The sequence below is a fragment of the Suillus discolor genome (genome assembly GCF_016758755.1).
Source record: "Suillus discolor strain FC423 chromosome Unknown F5147scaffold_48, whole genome shotgun sequence".
Classification (NCBI taxonomy): domain Eukaryota; kingdom Fungi; phylum Basidiomycota; class Agaricomycetes; order Boletales; family Suillaceae; genus Suillus; species Suillus discolor.
The window spans coordinates 178,085-200,632 of NW_024541295.1; the positions used below are offsets into that span (position 1 = coordinate 178,085).

The following is a 22,548-nucleotide window of genomic DNA, read 5'->3' on the forward strand; positions in this document are numbered from 1 at the left end:
AGCATTGCGAACACAGGTGCATTGGATTGAGGCTGAGATACAGGCAAGTTCAATGTTGCCCACTTCAACCAGGCAGACCGGAATGCGCAGGTTCATGAACATAGAAGACGGACATAAACTTTAGCCAAAGTTACGCATAATCTACATATGTAGATGTTATCTTCTACTCGTGTCTACAACAGACGTGCGGTAGGAGAAGTACATTCGTCTCCTCGACCGGTATCCAATCTCAAAGGAACTCCTGAAAAAGACATCACATTCATATCAACCTGATGCAAAATTAGCGACACAGGATTGATATAATCAATCTACGGAAACATCCATCTTCACAATCCCCTCTTCTATTGTTGATCGCTTGTTCTTTCTCTCGGCTATAAACGCATCGATCTGTGCTTTAAGTTCCACATCTACGATATCACGTCAAACATGGCAAATGCGCATTACAGAAAAAAACATACTGGGGATAACATCCTCTACCACCAACGGCACCCGGTTGAAAGGATCTTTGGAGTCAGAGAGCAGATGAGACTTGATAGTCGAGCGGTCTATGACGACGCGAGAGGATGGAAGCGTGACTGGATCACGCATGATCGTGGCCATGAGAGGGTCTGATGAATTCGCCGTGAGCCTTTTTCCATGACGAAGTACAAAAGAAAAAAACCGACCCAAAAACTCATCCGGTATCTCGCCCAAATCTTCCTCCTCCTCGATCGTAGTTTTCATCTCCTCCACCTTGGACACAAAAGACCTCACAACCCCAATCTCAGTCTCAGTTTTCAACGGCACCCGTCTCGCAGTCTCCATCGCCGCCTCAAACAGCTCCTTCTTATAACTCCTTCCGTCATTTGCAACAGCTCTAACAAATTCCTCTTGATCACTGAGGTTGATGTACACTTGCAGAATATCGCTCAAGAGCTGACGGGGATTGAACTTGTATTTCTCTGGGTCTTGCACCCTCAGCTCGCCGCACTTAGGCCCAACGAGCGCATCGAGGTTGTAATCCAGCATAGCCGCGAGTTTGTCCACGATTTCGGGCATCATGAATGGCCCCTTAGTTTCTGCTGTGAAATCCTTCAAAAGACCGACGGTGGACCTGCCCAGCGTGGTATATCCAGATGCATGTCGCTCGAGGCCGCGGAGCGCACCTTCGCGTTCACGTCGGTACTGCTGAGGACGAGCGTTCCAAGCGTTTTGATCGCGCATCTCTGTCTGGATGTTGTGGATCTGCGTGAGCTCGCTGAGAGACTCATCCATGAGATAGGTAACGTCGTTGATCATGAGGTTGATGAACCGGATAAATTTGTCGACATTCCTGGATGATAACATTGGTCTTGCATGAATATTGTGAGGGGAAATAACATACTGAGCTTCCTTATTCAAGGCATCTCTGTGAACAGGATTATCCCAAACCGCTTTCAGAATGTAAGCGATATTCCTCCTCGCGTCTGAGATATCGATGTCCTCAGATTCTATCCATTCATAGAAGAATTCCACTCACTGAATTTGTCATAAAACTGCGAACTAGCACCCGTTTGCTCGACCTCTGAAAACATCATGAACAACGTTCATCCAGCTTTTGACGACAAGACATACCGATATAGAAATGAGTCAACGCCGGTATCAAATTCTTGAGCGCGACAGGGTGCGTGTTCAGCGTGTGTCCCAAAATTCCGTGTCTGTCGTTTGCGTACGGCAATACACCATAAAATACCGCCTGTCTCATATTCCCAACGTCAGCGAATTTTGACGGCAGCAAGCGAAGGGGGGAAACGCACCTCGTTGATTTTAGCTTTCAAGAACGGGTTCTTGATGTACCATGTCGAAGTAAGGAACGTCAGCGCAAAGATCACAAGCTCGTCCTTCCCAGACAAGTCAAGACTCTCTGGCGAGTGCCTTCAAGTCCATCAGCTCCCATGTGCACTCGACAAGAGCGATAAAAAAACATACCGCACGACAAACAAAAAGAACTCTACCACATCCTCAATAATAAACTCCGGAAGGACTCTGAACGTCATCGGAACGTCCTTCGAAAGGGGCAACCTGTCAGAAAATACTGCGTATCAGCCACCACGCCAAAAAAAACCTCCCAAAGGCTGAGAGACGCACTCAACGACGGGATTCGGATGCGTCCCCCACGGATCGACGCTCCGGATCAACCAAGTTGACGCAAAGCTCGTGAACCCTATATACCGGAACACGAGCTCAGGATCAAGCAGCTGGACGCGGTACGCAAGTTGTTGGGATTGGATTTTTGACATTTCATTCTTTTTTTTCGTGCAAGATATTGTTACACTCAAGCCATGGGTTAGAGTGCATGAGAAAATACTTACCTTGACGTTCTCGATGGTGGCTTGCACGTGCGCTTGTTGAGGTGTCTGCAGATACAACATGAGTTCATTATACATAAATGGTAGAAGTGATCATCAAAGAAAAAATACGCACCCCCATCCACGACCCATCCCCAGTAATCATATCATGGTGCCTCTGGTAATCATCAAGAGTCTTCCCCAAGTCTTCGTACATCTGTATCGTGCGTATATATCCATAGTGTCCCAGCGCATTGCAGAGATAGAAAATGTCGGAGATGAAGTTGGGCGTTGCGGCTGAGGCGGTCAAAGTAATAGTGTTTGGGTGAGGCGTGTGCGACCACATAGTTGCATTACGTGTTAATTTTGGTTTTATAGAGGACAGGCATCAGTAGGGTAATGTTAAGGTGAGAGAACACCCACCCTTTGATTTGCTCTCCTCGACCCATTGCGCAGCTTCATCGCTTGTCGCTTTGATCCTCGTCTCCTCCTTTAGATCGATTCGGGTAGATACTGAAAAATAATAGGGATCTATGCGGTCCATCTGTGATCACAGAACAATACACAAAATGCGCGCGACCACGCAATGATGTTTACAGTGGTAGAAAGATAGCAGCAAGTCATGAGGGAGACTGGAATCCATTGAGAAAATAAACGAACAAACCTTTGTATATCTCGCGTCCATAAAGGGCTCCGCGAATCTCAGCAGCACGCTCTGTAGATTGACCATGAAGCTGTCCGACGCGACAGTATCGGGCTCAACCTGCGCATGTGTTGATTAGCATCTCGCTGCGCAGGAGGAAAAATGAACGTACCTGCATTCCTGCACGTTTGACGTTGAGACGCACTACTGTCGCAAAGTATTCTAATACCCGCTCACGCGCTTCGGGAGATGTGCGCACGAGGGTGTTAAATATTTGAAAGAGGGAGGACTGAAGCACGGGTGCAAATGAAAGGACGCGAAGATGAGCAAAACCATACAAGGAAGCGTAAGCCAAAATCACTCACCTGCAAACTCTTCAACGTCCCTCTCAAACTCGCATTCGACGAGTCCACATCCGCACGACTGCGTTTCGTCGGGTCGCTAAAGTATATCTGCGCAATACCTGGCTGTTGGCGTACGACGTATGTCAGACACATCATCCACACGCCTCACCGTACAATACTCACCCACTCCCGACTGAACGTCCCCAGCCTAAGCAGCGGGCCCATAAGAGACAGCCTCTCAAAGTTTGCAGCCGTCACTTCCACCCCGAAACCCTCGCCGAGCCATTGCGGCATTCTCGTGATCATCTCCGCGATAGGCCTTACCCCGACGAGGGCTTCCATGCCTCCTATGACACCACGCCATGCGGAGTCCCCACCGCTTCCGCCAATGCCCTCCGATGGTATGAGAAGGGTGTGCGCGACGAGGGTGCGGACGAGGGTGCTTAGCGTGATTAAAAGTTCATCCTAAAGAATATATAAGTTTAAGCTTGAGCTTGAGGAGCAGACATTGAACGTATGTGTTCTACGATAGAATGTTGTGAAGTAAAAGTACACGCACTGGCTCTGCGAAGCGAGCGACAAGGTCCTGCAAGAATGGCTGAACCTCTGTGGGAGCCAGCGTGGTTTGAGAGGCGGTTGTAGATGCGTACAGAGGCGTAGACAGGGCAGAGAGGGAGAGCAGGGGTGAGAGTAGCTCGTGTGACCCAAGGGTTGATGGTAGACGACTATACATTCAAGAGAAGGCAAAGTTGGGACAAGCGAAAAAGAGAAAGAATAATTACTTAGTGACACATCAATTAGATGGGGAGAACGCACTCAGCGGGTTGTGGAAACATCTCCGGATCCTGAAGGTTAAGGCCTATGTAACTGATAATGAGGTCTCTGAGCCTGTTCAGGAGTGCGGTGGCTTGCTGGGTTTCAGAGACGGGGTTCTAGAATTTTGTGAGATGATTTATGAGGGTGTAGAAGGGGTGAAATTACCTTCTTGAGTAAAATTGATTTGGCAGTGTTGATACGCTTCCAGCAGCCTACAAGATACTCGAAAACGGACTGAGGAGGGAGAGAGGCGAGCACTGAGACATATTCGAGGTCGTCGCTGTATTTATGACTTCGTTAGTGATCACTTACGACTCAGGCGGTGATCGAGCGCAAACGTTTGAATAGGATCAATGAAATATGAATGTGAATGATAAAGGGTGATCAAAGGAAGAAACTTACGACATGGCCTGCGCATTAAGCTCGAGGCGAGTGATGAGGAGTCGATCCACGATATCGTTCGTAAGAGTCATATGAGCTAATAAAGCTACATTAGTTAAACAAGTGGATTTATAGAAAAGACGTACGGTGACCCTCAGACTCGAGCTCAACCTGAAGATGCTTGAGCCACACGAGATCATACTCGTTTGCCTCTGCAGTAGATTTCTATTCATTGATGAACAACTGCTACGGCAGAGAAGTGAAGAGCATACACTAAGTGTAACCTTGAGGACTGTAGATATTGTGTCGTTCTCCCATGTCTGGTAATCAACTTTGGGAGCAGGTGCGGTGGGCTTCCTCTTCACAGGGACATTTCGTTGAGGTGGCGGGGTTGTTGATTGAGGTGGAACAGAAGGAAGTTTTGGTTTTGGTTGGGGAAGCTGGGCTATGAGGGTTGAAGGCCCGGGAGAGGCAGGTGAAGGAGTTGGTGAATTAGACGCAGATCCTGCCTGCAACTTTGCAAGGCGCTTTGCTCGAATCTGTTGCACAAATGATCAATTATCTTCATCATAAATAAACAAAGTAACCATACACGATCAGCATCAGTGGGTTCGCTCATCGTCCAGGTCGTCAACCGTAAATACTGAACACTGCTTAGCAGATGCCCTCAGGCTTTAAATCAGCACGTGACTATAGTCCCCTTTAAGCCGTCTCCTTGATTTTATCCTTTGATTCACGAGCGTTTCGAAGGGCGCTCACAGAGAGACAAAAGCAAGAAAGAATTAATATTCTGACGTATCAATTGCTTTCGCGCCGATAATCCATCTATTCGAAGTAAGTATTGGTATATTTGAGGTAAAGGTACCCTTTAGGCTTTTTTAGCACTAACAGCCTTCTCTACCCAAGCACGCAGTATCCGCCGGAGTATCGTCCGCCCCGTTATGTAGTTGTAACTTATTGTACATCCATACAAGCGCCAAAGATTCCACCACGGTAAAAAGGCGAAAAGTAATGGTAGAAACTTCCGACGGTGTCTGGGTCATTGCGATTTGTGGCTTTTCGCATACCTCCACGCGAATTCCATTAATATTGCCCCAATGCAGATGGCATATATGACTAGCCAGAGCGCGGTGATGACGCGGCAGACGGTATTTTGGAAGTTAAATCCTGCTATCAATATCGCTGCGCACGAAATAGCACATGAGGACCCAGAGAGAGCACTGAATTAGCGGAGCTCACCGAATATGAAACAATTCAGGGATAGGCCAACAAATAATATGGGCATGATGATTGATAACAGGTAGGAAAAGAGGAAGTAGCCGCCTGTCCTAAGTTGCTGATAAGATGTCAGCCGATGTTATGGGTAAATCAGGAATACCCTTACTTCTCGACTCCACTGCTGATCAGTGTGTAGCCAGCGAATCATACTCAAACCAGATGTCAACACTGCAATCATGGCCAGCATGAGTGACATGAAGAGTAGGAAATAGGTTGCAGGTGTGGAATAGTTAAAGTAAGGCACAGGAGAACCTGTGGACACGAAAACGCCACTTGTCGCGAGAAGCAGGCTCGCCTTGAACCATGTCAGCGGCTGTTTGAATTCGGGGAGTTGAATAACTTACTACGGAGACAGTGTTGGACAGGATAGAGCATAACCTTTGCCTCACGTCCTCAAATTCTTCTTTGGATTGTAGGGACTCCCAGTGGTCTTCGAGATCAGCGTGTCCGAGTGCCAAAAAACAAAGTACTCTCGTGAAAGAAGACGTGTCACGAAGAGATGCGGGGATTGTTTGCTCTTCGGTGAGTGTTCTTTCATCAGGGGTCCCGTAGAACGTGAGAACCTAGCATCCTAATTCAGTTCTATGACAGCAAATCTTTAGCGCACCACCGGAAAACTCTGTAGGGTCATTGCGAGCGGAGATCTAGTAGAGGTGAATTGATGCCACGTCTCGACATGTTGGAGACTTTTTGTAGCATCCAATGCTCTAGCTGTGCAGAGCGCTCAGACCACTCGTGACAAAATGCTACTGTGACTAGTGAGATCTTGAGAGATCACTGGCCCAGTGATCTTGAGGATCTCACTGCATCGGCGACCTTGACACTGGAAAGGCGACAAATTTATGATGCAATAACGATTTTATTTCGTGCAAAAGCTTCCGAAGTAAACATCAATACGGCACACACATTCTAAGTCCGAGGAGAGACCTCCAGTACTGCCCGCTACTCCACGTATCCCTGTTCGAAGCTCCGTATCCAAGTCAATGGTTCGTAATTACACCGGTGTCATCATCGATTCTAGCACACAGAAGCATACTGTCTAGCATCGGGCGTTGCCAATAAATAGGATTTTTTTTTACAAAAGCTCCGTATCTAAAAACTACATCTGAAGGCATGAAATAGACATATCATAGTCACTTTCAATTTCTAGAGCTTCAAGCTTCAGCGCAGCCACCACCGTGCTTCGAACCTTCAGATGCTAGTCTCAGTGGTGTGAGGCACCTAACCCTTGATCGCAAATCCACTTTTAACCTCTTAACCGAGGTTACATAAGTTATGACGGCTCCGGTCAGTAAACAACATTGCAACCAGCGGTTTCCGTGATGTATGTGCAAGCTCTATGTACTTATCCGCAGATGTCTGCGCGATATCCTCCGCTAAATTCAGGCTCTAAATCTTTGCATCAACCACTCCTCCACCCATAATCGCTTTCATGCCGCAAAGTGAGCTCTCGTCCAGCTGTCAGTCATGTTCTCGTCAGCCGTCGACATCACAAACGAAACTAACGCACAAGGCCTTCAAGGTGATCTGCCCTGCCCTCTTCCGTCACTGTCACTTCTATCGCAGGAACCTCGTCGTCCGCAACTTGCAGCGGCACCTCACCCTAACTCACCCATGAGCAACGCCTCGTATTGAATACCCGTCACACTCACCTGAATCCGCACCTCTACCCTCACCCACGCCGTATTAACCATGGGTCCCTTTCGCTTCCATGTTCCCCCACCCAATCGTACAATTGCGCTCACCAGTTGCGCAATACACAACCCATGACTCACAAGTGCGATATGCTCATTGCCCCCAGACCTCGCAACATTCACTATATGAGGAAGTACAACATCCCTCACTGCCTTCTCACCCCTCCTCATCAAATCATCCACCGACTCTCCACCAGGAAACGCCACGTGTTTCTCGCTTTCATATAATATCGGGTACTTTCCCTCCGCAAAGTGAGCTTCGAATGTCTTGCCTGGCTCCCGTACGCATGTCTGATGCCCTTCTGCGGCTCCAAAGCTTTGTTCTCTGATGTCGGTGATGGTGAAATCATGAGGAGGCTTGGGTGTGGGTTGCGCGTCTAGTACCGCTTGGGCTGTGTCCCGTGCGCGGGGTAGAGGAGACGCATAGATCTTGGTGAATTGTGTGTCTGCAAAGTATGCGCCTACGGCGCGTGCTTGCTGTTCTTGGGTTCAGCTTGCGCTGAGGGAGAAGTGGGAGAAAGGCTTACCTGTTTTCCTGATAGCCAAGATCAGTCGCGATGCTCGTTAGATAAACGTGTGTTCGAACTATCACTTACCTCTTTCCGTGAGAGGACATTCCGTGCAGCCCGACCAGAGAGCTAGCTGCAATTATCTTGCGATCAGTGGGTATCGCCAGACCACTAATTCAGCCTTACTACGTTGTGCGTAGACTCTCCATGTCTAATCTGTGCGCATGCCATCAGCAATGTTAGAAGGATCTCCCAGATATTAGATGGACGTACTAATGTCACTGTGAGCATCTTGTCTGATCAGAGGTATCGACGGCAATCCAATCGATGGCAAGGATTGCAAGGATTACTTACATACCGAAACGCAACCGAAATGAGGCCCTAGCGTGTCGGAGCATAAATTTCACATTGACGGCAATTTGACGCGCAGATTTCATTCTGACGTTCTCCCCGGTTATATTTAGCACAATTGTGGTATGATGACAGCCACATTCCAGAGTTTGAGAAAGAACACTTTACTTGGGCATGTAACATGCCAGAGAATGATGGTCCCTCTCAACTACTTGAAGTCCCCTTTGACGCAACCTTGATGAATGGATCATAACCAATGAAAGATCGTGGCCACGGGAAGGCGACTAGTCGAACTCAGGGTTCTCGCGTCTAGAATCCCTCCATCAGGCGCCCGAACCGTATCATCGGCCCCGCGCGACTGGAGAAAAGGCCAAGACCACAAGCAAAACACTGAGGGCTCACCACAAAATAATAATTGTGTGACACCACAGGAACCAGCTCTACCCTGGAACACGATCATAACATCCGTTTCATTCACTTACAGAGGCTAGAAATACGGGGCTAAAAATTGCCAAGGCAGAAAGCAGTTTCATAAAATTGGCATGCTGTATTTTTATGAAGCCAGCTCAGTTCACCCGTTTCCAACTGGAAAACCAGGCACCACTGGTCAGCTAATTCGAAGTACGTTGCACGAGCGGTGATTGGTAACTGGCAACACCGAACGGGACGATGTTCGGAAAGCTGGAGAACGTGGGTTGACCGCGTGGCGCGTTATGATTGCGAATCCTTAATGAGACCGTGCATTGTAAGAGACCGAGCGATTTGCGTCGAGGCGAGTACCAGTTGTTTGCAAAAGTCGGTGTGCTATGAGGTGGGAACTCGTTCAGTTTAGTGCGACGAAGGTCGAAGGGGCCCGCACGTCTGTGTACATGAATGGTCTGAAATCTCTGCGTTGCTGGTCGTTTGTAGATGTACATCTTTTCTGGTTGGGACAACGCCGCAGAATCACCGCGGGCAGTATGTGGAGGACCGAGGTAGGACATCGCAAGTAGAACGGCATTATCATCGGGTACCCAGAGGGGGGATAGACTCAGCCATTGCGTCCACGTGCGTCCACACAAAGATATAGTAGAGCCGGTCAGCTGAACATCCAGTCAGAGAGGTGTGCTGCATGCTGGAGGTCAGCGATAAGCCATGCACCATGCACATTGTAGTAATATAAGTGCAGCAGCTCGACGGGAAAAGTTACATACATGATGCATGACGGATGGATAACAATCTATCGCAGTTTGCGCCTGCTTTCTTTGTTAGGAAACGCAGCTGATTTTTTTGCCTGGACATAGCCAAGCTGATGGCGTCAAAGTCGAGATTTAAGCGCTAAGCGCTCTGCGAACAGAACGCTACAGGTCAACAAACAAGCATCAACATAAGATATTCGTCGACCAGCTACGCAAAACATCAGAAACCGTCAAACAAGTTACCGTGAGTTTGCTCTTGTTCACTGCATCTACTATCATAATAACAGTCATTTTTATAGCAGATATTGTTAACTCATAATGAACCGACCAGGTGTGTTCTCAGCTTGCTCTGGCGCCATTGTTGCACTTAGTTCCGCCCAGGTCAACCTCTACAGCGACCACCAAGTCTTGCTCCTCCAGCTGGTTTGTCGTCGCAATTTCGGTCTCCCTACCCAACGTCGCAATATCCTCTACCACAACGGAGTTATCCGACACCAACCCTTCAGCAACAAAATGCGCACCGAACGCCTGCCATTGCACCAGGGTCTAACGTCACAAGTTATGCAACGCAGGCAGGGCAGAGTGGGTCAGGAGCTGCAGGTGCAGTGGCGCAGAGCAGAGATTTTGGCCCCGATGATTTTCCAGCGCTGGGAAGTCAGGCAGGTCAACAGCCATTAAGTGGCCAGAACTCGACTCAATCGCAGAATCCACCGTCTGGTGCTGATCTCAGTGCACCACCCGGTGTGCCACCTCCGGGAGTAAGCCCGCATGTGTCAAATGGGACGCATCATATACATCCGCATCAGCATAACGCACACCCACAGCTGCATAATCCACAACCAACACATAACCCACTTGTGCAGGCTCACCATCATCCACAGACTCCCGCACAGCAGGTGCTCATGTCCGCAGCGGACCGGTGGGGCTTGCTTGGCCTGCTCGCAATGATTAAGAACGCTGGTGTTGATGCAGATGGAGGTCTGAGTAGCGTCGGTACGGATTTAGGTGCAATGGGACTCGACATGGGTTACGAGGGGTATGTCATGCATTACTAGACGCTTGGCTGTTTTTGCTTATGTTACATGAAAGAAACTTGTATTCGACATTTGTTACGCCGTGGGCAGATCAATCTGCAGCCCATAGCGTTGAACCTGATTTTCATCTGCCTCCGTGTTATAGCGCTCAACCACCGCCATTAGGGCCAGCCAAGGCTGGAGCTTTCAGTGATGAGACACTGTTTTTCATGTTCTATTCAAGTCCGAGGGATGCACTGCAAGAAATAGCAGCGCAGGAATTGTAGGTCTCGATTTATGTCTCAGAAAACTTTCGATACTCCCACAGTGTTGTTTTGGCTGCCATACTTACGGATTTAGACTGATTCGTGGCTTCACAGGTGGAATCGCAATTGGCGATACCACAAAGACCTACGGATTTGGATAACAAAAGAAAGCGGCAGTGCTCCATCATCAAAAATCCCAGGGGGCGAAGCAGGAACATACACATGGTGGAATCCCGATGACTGGTGCAAAGAGCGCAAAGAGATGAGCGTTCGCTATGCAGACCTCGAGGAGAAGACAGTCGCAGCATTCGTGATGGGACCGGGCCTGGTGTTGGCACAACCCGGTCAGACCATACCTGGGCAGCAGCAAGTGCAGGGTGCCGCAGGGCAGCAGGGAGGAGCACAGTCTGCTGGGCAAGCTAGGATGCAAATGGCGGGTATCTAGGCTGGAGTGATGACCTTATCATCGTATTCGATTCGCATTTGTGCTTACGTATTTTAAGTTCTGCTTCATCGCCATTTTTTTGTGAAGTGAACGATTGTATCGGCGATTTCTGTGGCACTCGTGAAAATATTCTTCCGACTAGTTCCTTCGTCCTAATTTCCTTTTGTGTAAGTGAACAAGTGGTCACCTGACACAAAATGAAGTTATGTAATCAAATTGGACTTCGAACAGAAGCCACCAGTGAGTTGGGAAGTTGGCAGCTTGATTGAAGTATCTCAAGGAGAATTAGGAGCGTACATTTCATGCTGTCTCGCTCACTATTCCGAGCAACCACTTTCTTCTCCCATGGTTCATGCTCGAGGAGAACATTCTCGACGAGAAATCTCGGTCCGAACCATGAACTCCTCCAAATGCTATCACAAAGTGAGTTCCTTGAGTTTAAACTGCAGAGAAAATCCTCAACCCCCGACGTAGATTTAGAGCGTGAAAACACCTGTCCGAACAGAAACGGTTACAAAGTTCGCGCGTTTGCACGAGCTATCGAGGCTATTGGCACGCTGGAGGAACCCGTGCGGGACGTAGCTCAGGTGAAAAAGGTTAGAACTATTTGCTACTGACCCTGCGAGTTTAGTATTCACTGTTAGGTATTGTGTGTAGCTGAAGGGGGTAGGCGTCGGAATCAGAAACAGGATAGACGCGTTCTTGTCGGGTAAAGACTATGTCCGTAGGTGTTACGCGTCTTGCAAGTGTCCATGGGTTTCATGCGTGTCTCCAGGACCCGGAAGCTGTCAAACCTTCTGAAGGAACATTGAAATCCAAGGCAAGAGAAAGTTCGGATCCTGAGGCGAAACGGAAGAACATGATAGCTCGGTCATTGCAGTCTGTTTCCGCCATTGGGTACTACACGTTCACCCTGCGTTGAATTTGACGATGTTCTGACAATTTGCATAACTACAGCCCAAGGACTGCGAAAGCCCTCGTTGATGCGGGTTGTACATCCATCGGGGATTTGAAGAAACCGAAATTCTTTGACATGTTGGGTCCCTCGCAGCAAATCGGCGCGCGATACCACGGACATCTTGAACGACCTGTCGAGAGAGGTCAAGCCGAACTACTTGCTGTGCGTTATTGATTTATTGCTCGAAGAATACTTCCTCGGCTCATCAATGTCTAGAAATTTATTTCAGAGAACATCTCTTGTAAATTTGATGTTGAGCTCGTGGGTAGCTAGTAAGCAATGTGCATCCCTGTCCTCTTTCTGTGTTAACTTCAATAGTCGGCGGGGTGCTCAATCGTTCTTGGGCGTTGATATAATGTTGACTCACCCTTCTCATGTTCATGTGCCTACGCCCCCGTCAAAGAATGGCTCAGTTGCACAAGGAATCAACAGGACACCTTTTCACACGTCATCTAGAAAGCTACGGGAAGTTCAGGACTCGCTTCTCTTGCGTGATGTGGTCTTCCCACTCGAAGGCCGTGGCCTCATCGCTGAGACGCTGTCGCCTGGTTCCAAGAAGTGGCAAGGTGTGATACGGCTACCTGAAAGGACTGTAGACGGAACTTGGGAAGAACGTTCTCAACGAATCGAGCGCATTCACGAGCAGCAGGGCCTTTACATTCGATTGGACTTGAAGTAAGTTTTGATAAAGATCTTTAGCGCACTGATTTAATGGCGTGCAGCCTCGCCCCTATAAAGTCAAAGGGAGCAGCACTACTCGCGTTGACTGGGGACAAGGAGTTTAATATCGATATCCGTACCAAAGCTGCGCGACTGGGCCTGCTCCTCGATGAATTCGGCCTGTGGAGGTGGACCTCTGACCCATCACTCCCAGCGGATGCAGAGGAAGGGTACTGGACGTTTGTAGAAGGTGAAAGCGAAGACGCTGTCCTGCGCGAGCTCGGCATGAATTATGTGGAGCCAATAAAACGCAACTTTGCGTACCTCTCCAATTCTGACTCGGACACGTCGACCGTAAAAAAGGGGGGTAGGTCACGGAAGAAAGTCGTGTAGTTCCGTTTTGGTTCTGTTTGCATATGCATCTACGTATTATACTACTACGTCCAGAATCGTCATTTAATCACTGGTATGATCATGATGCATCGATGAAGAATGACGCCGGTGTTATAGTTTGTGCTTAAATTACTCTTTCTGCCTGCACAAGCTTCGTCGAATGAATGAATTTCACGGCCCTTGGAATTACCAAGCAACGCTGATGCTGAATAGTTGCTCAGCGTAATATAATCGCGAATTAATCAAACACACTTCAAACTTTAACAGTGCCAGTACTTGGCACCCTCTACCTATCTCCCCACGCGACTTTCAAGATGACATACCCACCTGATGACTAGATGCCACAAGCGCACTTTGATGAGGGGAGAAATCAACTTATTATAGAGCGGTACACTGTGTTCGAAGTATGCTGTCAGGCTTCCAGCGCACCGGGAGGCGAAAACTGACACCTTAGTTCCGAAGCTAATTATGGTATACTGAGCTCGCGTTGCGCTGTTGTATTATTCCACGTAAACATCAGAGCTGGTAGATCAGCGGCGGTGTCTAGGTTAGCGTGACCTAAGATATCTGGCCAACATCCACATAAATTCAATGGACATCGACCCAACGCCGACGACGTATGCGACGAGCCAGACCGCAGTGAGGATGAGGCAGACAGTGTTCTGAGAGCAGAAGCCTGCTATCAACATTGCTGGGGACGAAGCAGTACATGAGGACCAAGAGAGAGCACAGCATTAGTCGAGCAACCCACCAAATATGAAGCAATTCAGAGACAGGCCAGCAAAGAACATGGGCATGACCATTGATAAGAGGTGGGACAAGAGGAAATAACCGCCTTGCTTGATTTGCTGATGATGAGTTAGTGAATGTTGTCAAAGAAAAATAACCCTCACCTCTTGAGTCCACTGGCGATCGGCATGTAGCCAACGTATCATGCCCAAGCCAGATGTCAACATTGCAATCATGGCCATCATAAGTGATATGAAGAGTAGAAAATAGGGGGCAGGCGAGGTGTAGTCAAAATACGGCGCGGGAGAGACGGCGGTCACGAAAACACCACTTGTCGCGAGAAGCAAACCAGCCTTCTGAAGTTTTAGACTGTGTAAGCGCCAGCGAGGAGTTGAATAACTTACTGCGGTGACAGTGTTGGTCAGGATAGAGCATTGCCTTTCCCTCACGTTCTTGAATGCGTCCTCGGATTGCAGTGACTCCCAATGGAGTTCAAGATCGGGGCGTCCCATTGCAAGAAGACAGAGTGATCTCGTTATAAAGGACGTGTCACGAAGAGCTCTTGGGAGCATTCGGTCTTCAGCAAGTATGCTTTCGTCGGAAGTCCGAGGCCCATGAATGCTGAAAGTCTAGCGTGGTTCAGTCATATAAGCCTAGCTAGTAAGTCTTACTACATTTTGAAAACGTACCTCTGGTAAAGCCATGTCGAGAGGTCAAAGAAAAGAGTGCAGCTAGTCTACGTATACTGCACCTTGACATTGGCTTATATGCGCTTGAGATGGTCTTGCATAAGCATACCAGCATTTGAACTGGTATGCGTTGGAAGTTTCTGTGCGGAAGCCTTTATAACTTATGTGCGCTTGAGGTACTATGCGTTGGAAGTTTCTATGCGGAAGCCTTTATAACTTGTGTGCGCTTGAGGTATGCGTTGGAAGTTTCTATGTGGAAGCCTTTATAACTTATGTGCGCTTGAGGTATGCGTTGGAAGTTTCTATGCGGAAGCCTTTATAATTTTATAATTACGCGTTCCTGGTTCATTCGGAAGCTCCGGATGTTCTTTCCCAACTCTATTTCTGGTCACTCAATGCGGGCAGTGCCACTTCTCTTGCGGCAGCAGGTATCTCTCCAGATCATATTCGGGCTGTTGGACGCGCTAAAATACCATTCAGGGAAATCCTGCCGCGATGCCGCTGTTCATTTAGGACGACTTTCCCGCGCATTATTTTCTTCACACAAACTCTAAATCTGTAGGGGGCGGCCCCCCCCCCCTTACAGATTATAATTGACGGATTATTCCGTTTTAGGCCACTAACGCCCTTGCTATCTGCTTACTCATCGCTTAGTAATCTACATCTGAGGTCCCCGTCTCGCGCATCTCCTCCATAGCGATAGTTGTTGCCTAGTTCCACCATCTTGCAATATACAGGAACCACTACGGCCCAATTCTTAAGCTCTCTTGTGAAGCCCAGTGAAAGGTCGCGAGAGTCGGAGAGAGCTCCAGCGAGTCCCAGCGCTCCTGCCAAATCGGCTCGCTGGGGCTCGTTATTTTAGCCATTATCTTGCTGGGGGTATATTTACAGATGACTGAATGTCATCAAAAAGAGCCCCAGCGAATTAAAATCGGGGTCTGTTTTATGGCTTGCTGGGGCTCGAGGAGCTTAGATGATGAAACTAACTAGAGACAGCCGTGTCGAACAAGAACAAATCAATGTATTAATGAAACATCTGAGCGACTGACAGCAAAAATGATAGTGATAACAGTATAAAAGTGCAGCGAAAACGGTACAAATGCAGTAGAGAAACAATGCAGTAGACAGGATGCAGAAAAAACAGTGTTGTGAGAAGTAGACAGGTTGAGCATAGTAGTACAGGGCATGGGAGTCGTGTTTCTAGGATACCGAAGACATGGCTGCAAGTGGTAGTGGGGTGGTATCGACACCAGCGACTCTGAGGGACGCAGACACGCTCGATTTAGCCTGCTACATCATGTTAGATCATAGTGAAAGAAATGAAAAAAATTGAGCATGCCCCCTTAGCCTGTTTAGAACGGTCCTCGTACAACTACGGTGGTGAAATGATGTTTAGTAGGGAAGCTACACAGACAACCGAGAAACTCACATCTTTTTGCTCTTCTGGCAGCGAAGTCCAGTACGTAGCAAATTCACCGGCGGTACCCTTTTTATGAGACTTCTTCCACTCGATCCCGCACAAATTGCTGTAAATGCCGGGTCAATATGCCACCACTGAAGTGCTGCAAAAATAACACACCGTGCAGTGAAAGACTTATTTGGTCGATATTCGGCTTGAGTGTTGGTAGTGTTCCTGCCATTTTTGATGGCTGCAGCAGTCACAGTTGACAATGCGATGTTCTCTGGTTGGGTTATGCTACTCGATGGTGTGATAGAGCCTTTGGCTGATGTAGTAAGAGCAGAATGGAGGCTTTCAAGAAATGCTAGTCGTGATGTAGCAGAAGGGGGAACAGGAAGGTTGGTACGATCAGAAACAGTTTTTTTCTCGAGTAACTCGGCCAGGCTGGTTGATGCAAGTGCTGCACTATTCATTATGGTGTTGTGTTGCTCCGTGTCACCATCAAACACATTGTCCAATGCACTGATGATCTGGAATTACAACAATCAGCAAAGTAATAAAAATATCAATATTCACGTACTTTGAGAGGCTGGGGTACTGTACTGCATGAATTCGGCATTGTGATGCTGGGAGATACAGTAGGCAAAGAGCCTTCATTGGGCATAGTATCGATATTGGGGCTGTTCTTCTCAGGTAGCGACTTTGCGGGATGTATCAATGAAGGAGCCATGACATGGTCAAATGCATCACTGTGGACGACAGGTACTGCAATCCTAGAATGAGTCGTGGTTGACGTCGATCGTGGTAGCTTCACGTTTGAATTAGTGAACAAGGCATGGGTTTTTTTATCTGCATGTGCGGGCTTCAGCAATGTGAGAGAGGCAGGGCGTTTGGTTGAAGACGGTTGAAATTCCTGCTTCACACGACAATTGGGGGCTTCTTGTTTGATTATAATCATGTCATCAGTGCGTGGACGGTCGCTCCACTGAGAGTAGTGGCATATGGCAAGGAGGTCGGTCTTCCAGTCTCTGTGGCACAAGCAAAGCTCAATAAACTTTGTACGCATGGAGCACCGAAAATATTCGGCTGCAAGCGAGTCAATTTTCATCCAAGTAACAGGTGCATGATTGTATCGTCGAAGTGTGTGCCACAATTGCATTTGATATTTGTGCATCTCTTGCTGGCGCTTTTGTGAGCATATAACACCATCTTCATCTTCCAGGAAGCCGTGTTTCCCAGAACTGTCGTTAGCATGTGTCCGTAAGGTGCCACGACCATTGTCATAATCGTCCATGTATTTATCACGGTTCCAGTACACCACATCATGGTAGTCTTCGCAAGCAAGAATGGGGTGAGTGCGTCTGCTTCACGTGATGCTTGTACAACAGCAATGAACGGGTCTGAAATTGGAACCATTGATGGTGGAGGAGTGGTAGTAGAGAGGGAGTTGAGACAATCGAGAAGCTTGTCGTACATGCACCTAGTGAAATTCAGTAACAATGCAGCACATTGAGATGATATGGCTTACTTGGAATTTTCGAGCTCTCCTTCAAGTTGACTGAGTTTGATCTGGAGAAGCTGATTACGGGCCTCCAAATTGGTATTATTCTCCTTCAACAAGTCATTCCATGACTCAAGTTCACGCATATATGCTGAGTGATGCGAGCTAGAGCTGTGTGACGTTGAGCTGTCTCCTGTGAAGGAGTGCTCGCTTGGTGAATAATGTTCCTGTAAGAATGTGAATTTTGAATAATATGGTAGGCGAAAGAAACCAGTACATCGTGAATTTGGCCAGGTGGCCTATATCCCCCTAAGGATTCTGGAATCATTGAATCATAATCTCCATGACGATAAAAATGATCATGGACACCATAACTCGAATGTGAGGACACCGCAGGGGTATAGTTTGGAGGCATAGGTAACATGGGTAGCTTGTCCTCCGAGGCATTGCGATGCCTTGAGGACATTGTGGTTTGTGGCAAAGGTCGAACGTACTGCTATGGTCTGCATTTGGTAACTTCACAAAATTATCAATATCGTCTCTATCACCAATACCACTCACGACCATTTATGACTCTCCCATTAATTCAATTGCTATGGAGAAAAATACTATCATTGACAATACTTCGAACACAGATACTGCTGGAAATGTTGTTCAGATGAATATCTTTGGAGCTGTTTCACCAGACACTGCTTATGCAGTTCGGTTTACACCTCAGTCACTTGACGAGCAGGTGAGTGGTCTTTTTTACTAGAGATAGCGAGAGTCAATGCTTTTTCAGACACTTGTTATTCGAGTCTTCGGTTTAATTCATGCAGATACACCTGCAAATGAAGCCGACACCACAGTTGTTGCAGAGCAAGATGGGTAAGTCTCTTCTTGACATGGATATATGCACTTTAAAATGGTTTTATTTTATCAGGTCCTCCCAGAAGGACTTACCAGAGGTAGTTGCCAACATCTACCATGCTGAAGAAGTCCATGTTCTCATTGTTCGTAATCATCCCAGCCTATGGGACAGCAAGGGACAAAGAACCAATGTCCCGGCTACTATACACAGAATCTGCATTCACCCTGTTCTGGATGCAGCGGAGACCTGATGAAAACTGAGTAGATTCATCATTCTTGAACATTTTTTCTTTGTCTCGCACTTACACTTGTACCATTGCACTGGACTCGTCTCTTGCACATTCGTGCTGTTGTACTGGACTACTGGACTCTTCTCGCATTTGAACTTGTACCATTGCTTGTTGTTGTTGTCAACTGTATTAAACTTGTTCCGTGCTTCAAACTGCGGAAATGTGACTATTCTGTATCTCCAAGTCTGTCCCCTTCAGTATCTTCACTTCCTGAATATTGTCCTCCGGATCATCAACATATCCTCCCATATCAGCAACATCTAAGCCAGGTTTTTTGACGACAAAAAACTGATTGTCACCTCGAAGTCTATGCAGAACCATAGCGACGACACTTTTAATGCAGGTGACTGGAATAACAGCAAGTGCAGCTTCTCCTCAATATGTGCACGACCAGACAGTAAATGAAGAGGATGCCAGAAGGTTCTGGTCGGGGGGACCATAGACGGAAACAAGGGCAAGAGCCGCAGGAGGGTGATCCAGTTGCAAACGAGCTTCGAAGAAGTAACGGACTTCTGCAAAGTGAAGAGCACCATTTATATCTAACTAACAGTATGTTCAACGACATCAACTGGCGATGGATGAATTTAATTTGCTCACCTTTACATTTCTCGCTCATCGTGCGTTTGGCCTGTTTTCTCTAAGGCACCACACAGAGCGATTGATTTGACCATTAGGCAGTTGTAGTCTTGCCCAACAACACACTTTGAAGGATCCATCAGCACAGAAATATCCAAACTCGGGTGATTGCAGAGCTGCAGCTGTCTCAAGGTAATGTCGAATGGCCCATCCTTCTGATATTGTGCTGTTATGATGACAGCGCTCATGCTTGCATTTGAGGAGATATCCACAACCAGCATTGCGAGATCCTTTCGGGGAAGATGGCGGCAGTGTTTGCTCCAATTGGGGGAAAATGACAAGTAAAGCATTGTGGATGGCCTGACGGAAGACTCACTCTGCAAGATTGGCATATGGGTTCGAAGGCTGGCGGATTTGAGACACAAGGTATCCAAGTGCATGTTCCATTGTCCACTGCGATGCACAAATGAGAGGGCCCTTAGTCTCGACTTCTCGGGGATAAGTGTCCAACAGCGTGGATACTCTGATGGATCATGTGAATGCGCTCAGGATGGCGTTGGTAGTACAGCGACTCAAATTCCTTTGTGAACTCGATGATGCAATGCTGAGCTGTGCAAAGTTCAACTCAACTAATTGAGTGCTGGGACAGAAGTCGAATAGCACGTGTGAGCTTGCAAAAATTGCGCCAGTAAGGGTTGGGAAGGACATCATGCAAAAGTGCTGGACAGAGACCCCATAAGTACAGTGTGAACTCCCAGGCTTTGTAGTGACTGTTAATTTTTTTCGCGGGATTGCGAGGGGGCCGATCGAAAGAGCCAGGAAGGTGCGGCGTAGTTTCAGCGACCTCCTTACCATGGTCAGTCCACACATCACCTATAAGAACAGCCTAATGCCACAAGTCCTTATCGTCATCTGAGTCGCATTCAAAAGTTCCTCGCCAAAGAGGGATAAGAAGGTCAGGAAGATTGAGAGACGCTAGGTGCATGATATCAGACCCAAAACATCTTGGGATACCAAAGGTGCGATTCTCGGCAAACCCAAGAAAGATTGTCGGTTTCGAAATGCCTGTTTCCAAGCGTCGCTTACGATACTGAGCCTCAGTGGGGGAGAGAAGGACATGGACAAGGTTTTTCCAGTATACTTCACTAGAACAGCTTCCGAGCTTCGCGGCATCTATATCTGGGTGATCTGAGCCATCGACGTGAAAATTATCTGGTTTCATTAGGACAGGGTAGTAGTGCGGTGTGCCGGCTTTGTGTCATCCTTTGAGACCACAGTAAAGTCGGCAGCCATTCTTGCCATGATGCCCAACGAGGCCATTTAAGTATGCAAGGCCAGGGCCGTCAGCAGTGCCAAGGGCAAGGAAGGGGTGTGAGATATACGTCAAGTCACGGTGAGCATCCCAGATTGTGAAGCCGTCCTTCATGAGGGCAGAAAGATGATGGAAGCTAGGGAAGAGGAATGAGTTGAGATTTTTTGGTTTACGAGGGCCAGGAACAACAAAGGCTGGTAAAACATAGCGCTTCTTGTAGCGCATCTCAGGCAAACGGTCGAACACAACCCAAATGCCAACCCAGCAGTCCGACACCTTGCTCTCATATAGTTGAGCACCATCAACGGACATCATGAGGACGACATCACCAGGCTTTATCCTGCCGTCTATAACTGCCTCCAGGTAATCGGACCCATCCAAGAAGTCATCCCAGTGTTGCTTGCAACCATCATTTTCCGCAAGTTCCTCGAATACCTTCTGTGTGTACAGATCACGATAGTGCATTTCCTCGGCACTTTTGGGGTCACAAAAAAGTGCTTGAAGCTGCGGACCGACTGGAATTGTTGGAAATTGTCACTGCAGGATTTTCTTTGCTCCATCTCTGTAGCGTGGCTTTCCACACCCTGGACAGTGATCGCAGTCGGCAAACGGACCCACAAAGGCATAGCACGAGTCAAGACACATGTCGTGCATCAAGGACTTGACTCCACTGAGTTTGGCGACAATTTTTTTAATCGTGTAGAGAGAGGGAAAGTCTTCGCCAGTGAGTTCCATGATAGTTTCCCGCTGCGATACATAGTCGTGATCAGAATGCTGCAGGTTCATATAAGTCTTGACTGCAGCCTTCATAACTGGATCGTCCAAGGATGGAGTGCATCGTAGAGGGTTACGCAGGCGTTCGAGGCTATCAGCACTAAGTCCAATACCAGGGTCATCAAGCTTGGCATTCTGAATACCCATAATCATGGCCAGAGAAGTACGAAGGTCATCCAGCTGGACTTTGTCATAAACTTCGTTCATGAGCACTTCCTCATCAACATCCAGAGGCAGTGGATCTCCATGTTCATTGTGACCTTCTGCAGAGGTGCCTGAGTCCCCATCAGAATGCTGGGGATGCATGAAGTTCTCCTCGTCCTACAGTGTTATTGTATCAGGTACTAGCATTTCCCGTATGTGTGCAATAGATTAGTAGAACTACGTACAATGAGACCATCATCAGGTTCAAGTTGCTGGGGACCAGTAAAATGTTCTCCGTCCTATTGTTTTGAGTATACCTTGTATGAGTCCAACTTGAATGAATCAGAGTGACCCACTATGCCAGTGAGATCCAGGGGGTAAATAGGGATCATTGTCTTGATCTGCCTGGTTTCCGAGCTCCGAGTCTTCATCGCCATCTTTCTCGTTACTAGTACCTGTTGTGTGAGTTCCACCGGAGACACCTGCATTTTCTCGAAGCTGCCAGACTGAGATATGCGCAGCTGTCTGAGGTCCCCGAAGTTGTTCATGATAACGCCATTGTGCTCAAGTGACTTCGCATAGAGCGCCTCCGCATAACCATAGACAATCACAGGTATAAGTTCGAGGCATATCACATAAATAGTATGATATGAGAAGCGTGGCAGGGCATTTGAGCTTGACACTGCAGACACATAAACACAAAACCGTGCCACACCAGTTTACAATGTTTTACATGTGTCTTATCTTCGCTTCATTTAGCCATTTTCTCGCTATGTCTATATCTCACTTGTTTTCCTTTTTTGCTCTTCTCTGAGACTCGCTAGAGATCTCTAGGGCTCTCATAGCCTTTCACTGGGTGTGAAGTTTTAAGATCGGCGGTGTCCATCACGTGATTATTAAAAGTTCCCACACCGCATATAACACGCCCTGCCACGGATGTCGACTTATTTTATTCAAAGTGCGTTACGGTTTGGTTTTCTGTACGGATTATCTTTGGCAGATATGTTTCAAGGTCCGTCATATTAATCTATTCTACATTATTTGGCCTAC

The 22,548-nt window shown here is 47.6% G+C and overlaps 8 protein-coding genes across 8 annotated transcripts; 2 read left to right on the forward strand and 6 right to left on the reverse strand.

Annotated features, from left to right (window-relative positions):
• Nucleotides 1-30: 30 nt before the first annotated feature.
• Nucleotides 31-5,120, reverse strand: F5147DRAFT_639384 (ubiquitin elongating factor core-domain-containing protein). Its single transcript, XM_041433004.1, has 23 exons — nucleotides 5,083-5,120; nucleotides 4,763-5,029; nucleotides 4,637-4,715; nucleotides 4,512-4,587; nucleotides 4,275-4,389; nucleotides 4,110-4,225; nucleotides 3,853-4,018; nucleotides 3,477-3,758; nucleotides 3,315-3,416; nucleotides 3,122-3,238; nucleotides 2,971-3,069; nucleotides 2,730-2,850; nucleotides 2,443-2,603; nucleotides 2,331-2,375; nucleotides 2,107-2,264; nucleotides 1,948-2,040; nucleotides 1,776-1,893; nucleotides 1,594-1,714; nucleotides 1,499-1,543; nucleotides 1,364-1,445; nucleotides 666-1,312; nucleotides 459-608; nucleotides 31-407 (listed from the first exon to the last, which is right to left on the reverse strand). The coding sequence occupies exons 1-23, from the start codon at nucleotides 5,107-5,109 to the stop codon at nucleotides 304-306; spliced, it is 3,291 nt and encodes a 1,096-aa protein (XP_041290117.1). The 5' UTR covers nucleotides 5,110-5,120; the 3' UTR covers nucleotides 31-303.
• A 100-nt stretch (nucleotides 5,121-5,220) lies between these two features.
• F5147DRAFT_707824 (uncharacterized protein) lies at nucleotides 5,221-6,464 on the reverse strand. Its single transcript, XM_041438094.1, is given in 7 exon segments — nucleotides 5,221-5,279; nucleotides 5,392-5,672; nucleotides 5,730-5,826; nucleotides 5,875-6,063; nucleotides 6,113-6,331; nucleotides 6,376-6,399; nucleotides 6,419-6,464. 5 exon segments carry the CDS (start codon nucleotides 6,397-6,399, stop codon nucleotides 5,530-5,532), a joined length of 672 nt encoding a protein of 223 aa, XP_041290118.1. The 5' UTR covers nucleotides 6,419-6,464; the 3' UTR covers nucleotides 5,221-5,279; nucleotides 5,392-5,529.
• A 543-nt stretch (nucleotides 6,465-7,007) lies between these two features.
• On the reverse strand, nucleotides 7,008-8,335 carry F5147DRAFT_707828 (phosphoglycerate mutase). Its single transcript, XM_041438095.1, has 6 exons — nucleotides 8,245-8,335; nucleotides 8,158-8,187; nucleotides 8,059-8,104; nucleotides 7,421-7,944; nucleotides 7,279-7,371; nucleotides 7,008-7,226 (listed from the first exon to the last, which is right to left on the reverse strand). The coding sequence occupies exons 1-6, from the start codon at nucleotides 8,260-8,262 to the stop codon at nucleotides 7,158-7,160; spliced, it is 780 nt and encodes a 259-aa protein (XP_041290119.1). The 5' UTR covers nucleotides 8,263-8,335; the 3' UTR covers nucleotides 7,008-7,157.
• Nucleotides 8,336-9,673: 1,338 nt separating this feature from the next.
• Nucleotides 9,674-11,366, forward strand: F5147DRAFT_707837 (uncharacterized protein). The gene is made up of 5 exons (XM_041438096.1): nucleotides 9,674-9,744; nucleotides 9,800-9,831; nucleotides 9,882-10,536; nucleotides 10,590-10,796; nucleotides 10,894-11,366. The coding sequence occupies exons 2-5, from the start codon at nucleotides 9,819-9,821 to the stop codon at nucleotides 11,222-11,224; spliced, it is 1,206 nt and encodes a 401-aa protein (XP_041290120.1). The 5' UTR covers nucleotides 9,674-9,744; nucleotides 9,800-9,818; the 3' UTR covers nucleotides 11,225-11,366.
• Nucleotides 11,367-11,448: 82 nt separating this feature from the next.
• On the forward strand, nucleotides 11,449-13,610 carry F5147DRAFT_707844 (uncharacterized protein). The gene is made up of 9 exons (XM_041438097.1): nucleotides 11,449-11,647; nucleotides 11,699-11,820; nucleotides 11,882-11,944; nucleotides 12,000-12,121; nucleotides 12,182-12,344; nucleotides 12,399-12,454; nucleotides 12,501-12,857; nucleotides 12,905-13,440; nucleotides 13,488-13,610. The coding sequence occupies exons 1-8, from the start codon at nucleotides 11,527-11,529 to the stop codon at nucleotides 13,233-13,235; spliced, it is 1,335 nt and encodes a 444-aa protein (XP_041290121.1). The 5' UTR covers nucleotides 11,449-11,526; the 3' UTR covers nucleotides 13,236-13,440; nucleotides 13,488-13,610.
• A 160-nt stretch (nucleotides 13,611-13,770) lies between these two features.
• On the reverse strand, nucleotides 13,771-14,978 carry F5147DRAFT_707847 (uncharacterized protein). Its single transcript, XM_041438098.1, has 5 exons — nucleotides 14,654-14,978; nucleotides 14,369-14,593; nucleotides 14,129-14,317; nucleotides 13,987-14,083; nucleotides 13,771-13,926 (listed from the first exon to the last, which is right to left on the reverse strand). The coding sequence occupies exons 1-5, from the start codon at nucleotides 14,666-14,668 to the stop codon at nucleotides 13,784-13,786; spliced, it is 669 nt and encodes a 222-aa protein (XP_041290122.1). The 5' UTR covers nucleotides 14,669-14,978; the 3' UTR covers nucleotides 13,771-13,783.
• An 875-nt stretch (nucleotides 14,979-15,853) lies between these two features.
• On the reverse strand, nucleotides 15,854-18,019 carry F5147DRAFT_776406 (uncharacterized protein; the record flags this gene model as incomplete). Its single annotated transcript, XM_041441851.1, has 7 exons — nucleotides 15,854-15,940; nucleotides 16,083-16,179; nucleotides 16,233-16,582; nucleotides 16,633-17,384; nucleotides 17,423-17,532; nucleotides 17,581-17,780; nucleotides 17,831-18,019. The coding sequence occupies 7 exons, from the start codon at nucleotides 18,017-18,019 to the stop codon at nucleotides 15,854-15,856; spliced, it is 1,785 nt and encodes a 594-aa protein (XP_041290123.1).
• Nucleotides 18,020-19,067: 1,048 nt separating this feature from the next.
• F5147DRAFT_776408 (uncharacterized protein) lies at nucleotides 19,068-19,618 on the reverse strand (the record flags this gene model as incomplete). The annotated part of the gene is made up of 3 exons (XM_041441852.1): nucleotides 19,068-19,231; nucleotides 19,290-19,329; nucleotides 19,388-19,618. 3 exons carry the CDS (start codon nucleotides 19,616-19,618, stop codon nucleotides 19,068-19,070), a joined length of 435 nt encoding a protein of 144 aa, XP_041290124.1.
• Between the last annotated feature and the right edge of the window lie 2,930 nt (nucleotides 19,619-22,548).

Coding starts and splice junctions, on each gene's coding strand:
- F5147DRAFT_707847 (XM_041438098.1), bottom strand. Junction 14,084..14,128: donor ATCGCCAGTGGACTCAAGAG/GTGAGGGTTATT, acceptor ACTCATCATCAG/CAAATCAAGCAAGGCGGTTA. Junction 13,927..13,986: donor TCTGAATTGCTTCATATTTG/GTGGGTTGCTCG, acceptor CTTCGTCCCCAG/CAATGTTGATAGCAGGCTTC.
- F5147DRAFT_707837 (XM_041438096.1), top strand. Junction 10,537..10,589: donor CTCGACATGGGTTACGAGGG/GTATGTCATGCA, acceptor GTTACATGAAAG/AAACTTGTATTCGACATTTG. Junction 10,797..10,893: donor GAAATAGCAGCGCAGGAATT/GTAGGTCTCGAT, acceptor GTGGCTTCACAG/GTGGAATCGCAATTGGCGAT.
- F5147DRAFT_639384 (XM_041433004.1), bottom strand. CDS start 5,109: ATGAGCGAACCCACTGATGCTGATCGT. Junction 1,894..1,947: donor TTCTTTTTGTTTGTCGTGCG/GTATGTTTTTTT, acceptor ATGGACTTGAAG/GCACTCGCCAGAGAGTCTTG. Junction 609..665: donor GATACCGGATGAGTTTTTGG/GTCGGTTTTTTT, acceptor CGAATTCATCAG/ACCCTCTCATGGCCACGATC.
- F5147DRAFT_707828 (XM_041438095.1), bottom strand. Junction 7,372..7,420: donor GGGTAGAGGTGCGGATTCAG/GTGAGTGTGACG, acceptor TGGGTGAGTTAG/GGTGAGGTGCCGCTGCAAGT. Junction 7,227..7,278: donor CAGATCACCTTGAAGGCCTT/GTGCGTTAGTTT, acceptor CATGACTGACAG/CTGGACGAGAGCTCACTTTG.
- F5147DRAFT_707824 (XM_041438094.1), bottom strand. CDS start 6,399: ATGACCCTACAGAGTTTTCCGGTG. Junction 5,827..5,874: donor ATCAGCAGTGGAGTCGAGAA/GTAAGGGTATTC, acceptor ACATCTTATCAG/CAACTTAGGACAGGCGGCTA. Junction 5,673..5,729: donor CCTGAATTGTTTCATATTCG/GTGAGCTCCGCT, acceptor TTTCGTGCGCAG/CGATATTGATAGCAGGATTT.
- F5147DRAFT_707844 (XM_041438097.1), top strand. CDS start 11,527: ATGCTGTCTCGCTCACTATTCCGAGCAACCACTTTCTTCTCCCATGGT. Junction 11,821..11,881: donor ACGTAGCTCAGGTGAAAAAG/GTTAGAACTATT, acceptor TATTGTGTGTAG/CTGAAGGGGGTAGGCGTCGG. Junction 12,455..12,500: donor GTTGAGCTCGTGGGTAGCTA/GTAAGCAATGTG, acceptor TAACTTCAATAG/TCGGCGGGGTGCTCAATCGT.